Source organism: Diabrotica virgifera, chromosome 9 (assembly GCF_917563875.1).
Source record: "Diabrotica virgifera virgifera chromosome 9, PGI_DIABVI_V3a".
Taxonomy (NCBI): domain Eukaryota; kingdom Metazoa; phylum Arthropoda; class Insecta; order Coleoptera; family Chrysomelidae; genus Diabrotica; species Diabrotica virgifera.
Window position 1 is genome coordinate 141,013,322 of NC_065451.1, and position 4,128 is coordinate 141,017,449.

Here is a 4,128-nt window from a genome sequence, read left to right on the forward strand (position 1 = left end):
TAATCAGCGAATTGAAAGATTATGGGTTGATGTTTTCCAACAAGTTATTGGAAAGTTTTATAACCTATTCTATAATATGGAGGAGAACAGAATTTTAGATCCCAATAACATCATGCACCTATATGCTTTGCATAAAGTATATTTGAAAGAAATTAACAAAAATTTAAAACAATTTCAAAGGGCTTCGAATTATCATAAAATACGCACAGAAGGTAACAGAAGTCCACATGAACTATGGCTGAATGGGTTTATCAGTAATATAAATTCTGAACACACAGCTATTGAAGAACTTGCAAATAGCCAAGAAGAAATAAATGAACGTATTCGCAATATATTTGAACATCAATATGGCTTGAACACAACGTCTATTGCTGAAGATGTTAATAACATATCGCAGGAGACTGAAGAACTACAACTCACACAAGCACAATTGCTTAATATAAATAACATATTAAATATTAATGATACTCCAAACAATGAAAAATATTTATCATGTATAGAGCAGTTAATGATTTAATTTATGGATTTTATTAAAAATTTGTTTTTTACAGATATTTTTCTTATACCTTCACAATCTTTACAGGTTAAAAATGTGCTGTTGAATACATGTTTATAATTAAAATACTTCAAATTACATTTACATGTAATGTTTAATTTAAATATGGAACTCTTAGATAATATGGAAGCTGGAGAAACACCTAAAAATAACTGACCTCCAAAACGTGAAAATCAATAAAAATCTCGAAGTCAAAATTTTACACCTTCACAATACTTTCCCTCAATAATACATATCCTATCTAAAGATAGGTATGTATTTTATTGACGGAAAGTAAAAAACTATATCGGTATGTTTTGTGAAATAAAATTTTCCTATAACCATCTTACTACTATAGATTCTGTGTTTAATGTACTTTTGAAGGACTTACTGAATGACAGGTGCTTATATATCTGTGACTTGTTTAATTTAAAAAATGGCTCTATTTCAAAATAGAACTCATTTTTCATTCCCTATTACCAACACAGTTCCTTGGGTGTTTTATTATACTCAAGAAGCTGACTCTAACATGTTATATGAGTAAAACCAGTTTAGTATAATACCAAATTTTCAAAGGGCCAAAAGTGATTATTTGAAAGCGGAAAATTTTCTTCAAGACTAGAACAATTTACCTAATGTATGTCATCTACTTAGATGCATTGTTTATATAGGTGCTACTTTACCAAGAAAACAATATGGTGTACAAATTCTGACAAAAGGGTTAATGTAAGAGGATTAAAAAAATTAACTCTTATGTCACTTGAATTTGTACACTATGTTGTCTTTGTGGTAAAGTAGTATATTAAAAAGGCATTTAAGTTAATGTCGTAAGTACATTAGTTACTTGTTCTAATTTTGTAGACGTTTGCCATTTATGAAGTTATCACATTTGGCATTTGGAAAATTTGGTAGTATAATTATTTTATTCATATAATACGATGGTGAAAAGGGAATCTATTTAAAATAATTTCGCCTAAATCTGTCATTAGCTACATTATACATCATTTTGTAAAGTGGGGGTTAACTATTATTAAGTTGAATATCTTCTAGCTCACTGTTTAAATTAAAACACTTAAAATTTTAAATAATGAAACTTATTGAAGCCATATTATTATGTAATGTAAAAGATACTAAAACAATAAAATATTGTAGATATTTTTATTTATTTACTTTCAAATATTGCACATTGGTGAATACATATTAAAAATCAAAATTAATTAAACAAAAAATGTTTAAACCCTGTATAATACATTAGTGCATGGAGTAAAGCTAAACTTGAACCTTCACATTTCTAAATTTTCAAATGGTATGCAGGGGAGAACAAACATTAGGAATTCTAGTAAACAGTAAAGTAGCCTTATTTTTGAAGGTATCCAAAAAGTTGTTTAGAATTAAGACCAATGTTTAGATTTGAAATCTCACACACCTGAAAATATTTTGTTGTCTTAAGTGTAAAGAGAATATTGGTAACACAACTTAGATGTTTCCCTCTTATCACTTTATTTACTACTATATATTTTATAATAACTATAATAATGTATTATTTGGTGGAAATCAGTTAACTGTTTTAAACGAAATAATTTAATACTAATTTACAAGATCCTAGATGATGTATACAGCGGAATAACAATTTTGCACCAGTAACACTAAAAAATCACAAAAATGTTGAAGAAAATGTGGATAATTAAAAGATAAAAAATTGGATGAAATGTTATTAAAAAGTAGATAGATAAGAGGGTTATTCCAAAGGTGTTTGAAAGTTGATATTTTTTGTAATGCTAAAAACATTAAAATTAGACCAAAACATATTTTGTGTTGTAGGCAGCTGCAATGCTGTAACTTTATATCTGGACACTTTCTTTACTTCTCATCATCAGTGGCATCACAGCTCGTTATGAGCCAAAGCCTTTTTCAGAACAATCTTAAATTCGTTTCTGTCTCTGGCAACTCTTCTCCATGCTCTAACTCCAATTGACTTTAAGTCAACTTCTTTCTTTACTTCTAGATAAACTTTTTTGATACTGTCAAAAAGGGTGTGTTTGAATTTAGAAATGTGATGTTTTCATATTATTATGTTTTAAGAAAATAAAAAGTTTAATGAACTTTTTGACAAGCACAGTAAATGCTTAAGAATTAGTGTAAATGTATGCTTCGTCAGACGATAAACATAAATCAAAATCTTGCTTTAACTGTTGATAACTGGAGTAAGTCATTGGTACATGTATAGTGTTTGTACATGTACTAAATGTAGGACGTTGTGCTAAACCTACCAAAGTGCTGAACTCAATCAAAATGGAATCTGGCATTTGATATGAACCAGTTACTAAAAAAACAAACTGCCCAATTTTTTCATCATGCAAACATCTTACGTACATTTCTAAGAAATGTAAAATTTTAGACTCTTCATTGGTCAAAAAGTCACCTGCCGCTTTTAAACAATTAGCTACCTTATTAGGAGTGGGTTTTTGGAAATCGAGTAAGGTTCCAAAATCGCATTTATTCCAAAATGAAATGTATTTTTCAACATTAATTCCAAGTCTCAGTGTATCTATAAATTGTTTTGGCGTTTGTACAAGAGTATTCGATGCAATAGAGGCCACTTGCTCAAAAATTTCATCACAGGATGGCAGTTCATAAAACTGAAATGAATTAAAAGTATTTGTCAATATTTCCTTTTCTTTGTTGTTTAAAGAATTAAAATTACTCATAGCTTTTTTTAAAATTAACCTTTCACACGGGTTTAAGAAATTGTAAAACTCTTCAACAAGTATATTTTTATCAATTTCCTTGAGAGGATCTGCAATCAACAAAAGCATTATTTTAGACAACTTGGAAGGAATACTTCCAGTTAATAGCAACATGTGCTCCAAAATTCTACCTATAAGTGTAAAGTTTGATTTATCTTTTCTAACTCTATTTAGGGATAAAAACGGCACTAAACAATCTTCACCATGAAAATAAAGGTTTTCTATTTTCTTAAAAAATAAATTAAATAGTTCTTTGGTTAAACCTCCACCATCTATTCCCATTTCACCTTCAAATATTACTGACAAATTCTTTTCAACTATACTTTCATCTTTATAATATTTAAACATCTCATGAACACAGTTTGCTCTTGTGATGTTCATATGAAGTATGTCAGCACATTCGTCAATAGTAGGAAAAATGGGTCCCAAGTTATTGTTTGTATTGTTAACATCATTAAATTCATATTCTTGAATTAATGGATCCATATCTTGTGAGGTTGAAGGTGTTGAAGAGTATACATTTGGTATTGTTGTTGTTGGTTTTATGGTTGTGGTTGTTCGTTGACTTGATGTTATGGTTGCTGTTTGATTTACGTTTGCATGAGCTACATTTGTTACTGTTCTCTGTGATGATATCTGTTGCGTAGGAGGTAGATCTCGATTTGGGACGACAACTATTTGACTTTGGCCTAAATTTTCTTTTAATTGGAGAACATTTTCATATTCAATGAAAATAATTTTTTTTAGCCGATCCATTGTGGCTAATTTAAATCCTAGTAATTTTAATGGAGCACTGGGATAGAGGGAACAAATATAGTCTTCAATGTGGTCAATATTCCAATCAAG

The 4,128-nt window shown here is 29.1% G+C and overlaps 1 protein-coding gene across 1 annotated transcript; it reads right to left on the reverse strand.

Moving 5' to 3' along the window:
* Window positions 1-2,661: 2,661 nt before the first annotated feature.
* LOC126891472 (uncharacterized) lies at window positions 2,662-3,768 on the reverse strand. Its single transcript, XM_050660649.1, has one exon. It carries the CDS (start codon window positions 3,766-3,768, stop codon window positions 2,662-2,664), a length of 1,107 nt encoding a protein of 368 aa, XP_050516606.1.
* Window positions 3,769-4,128: the final 360 nt, after the last annotated feature.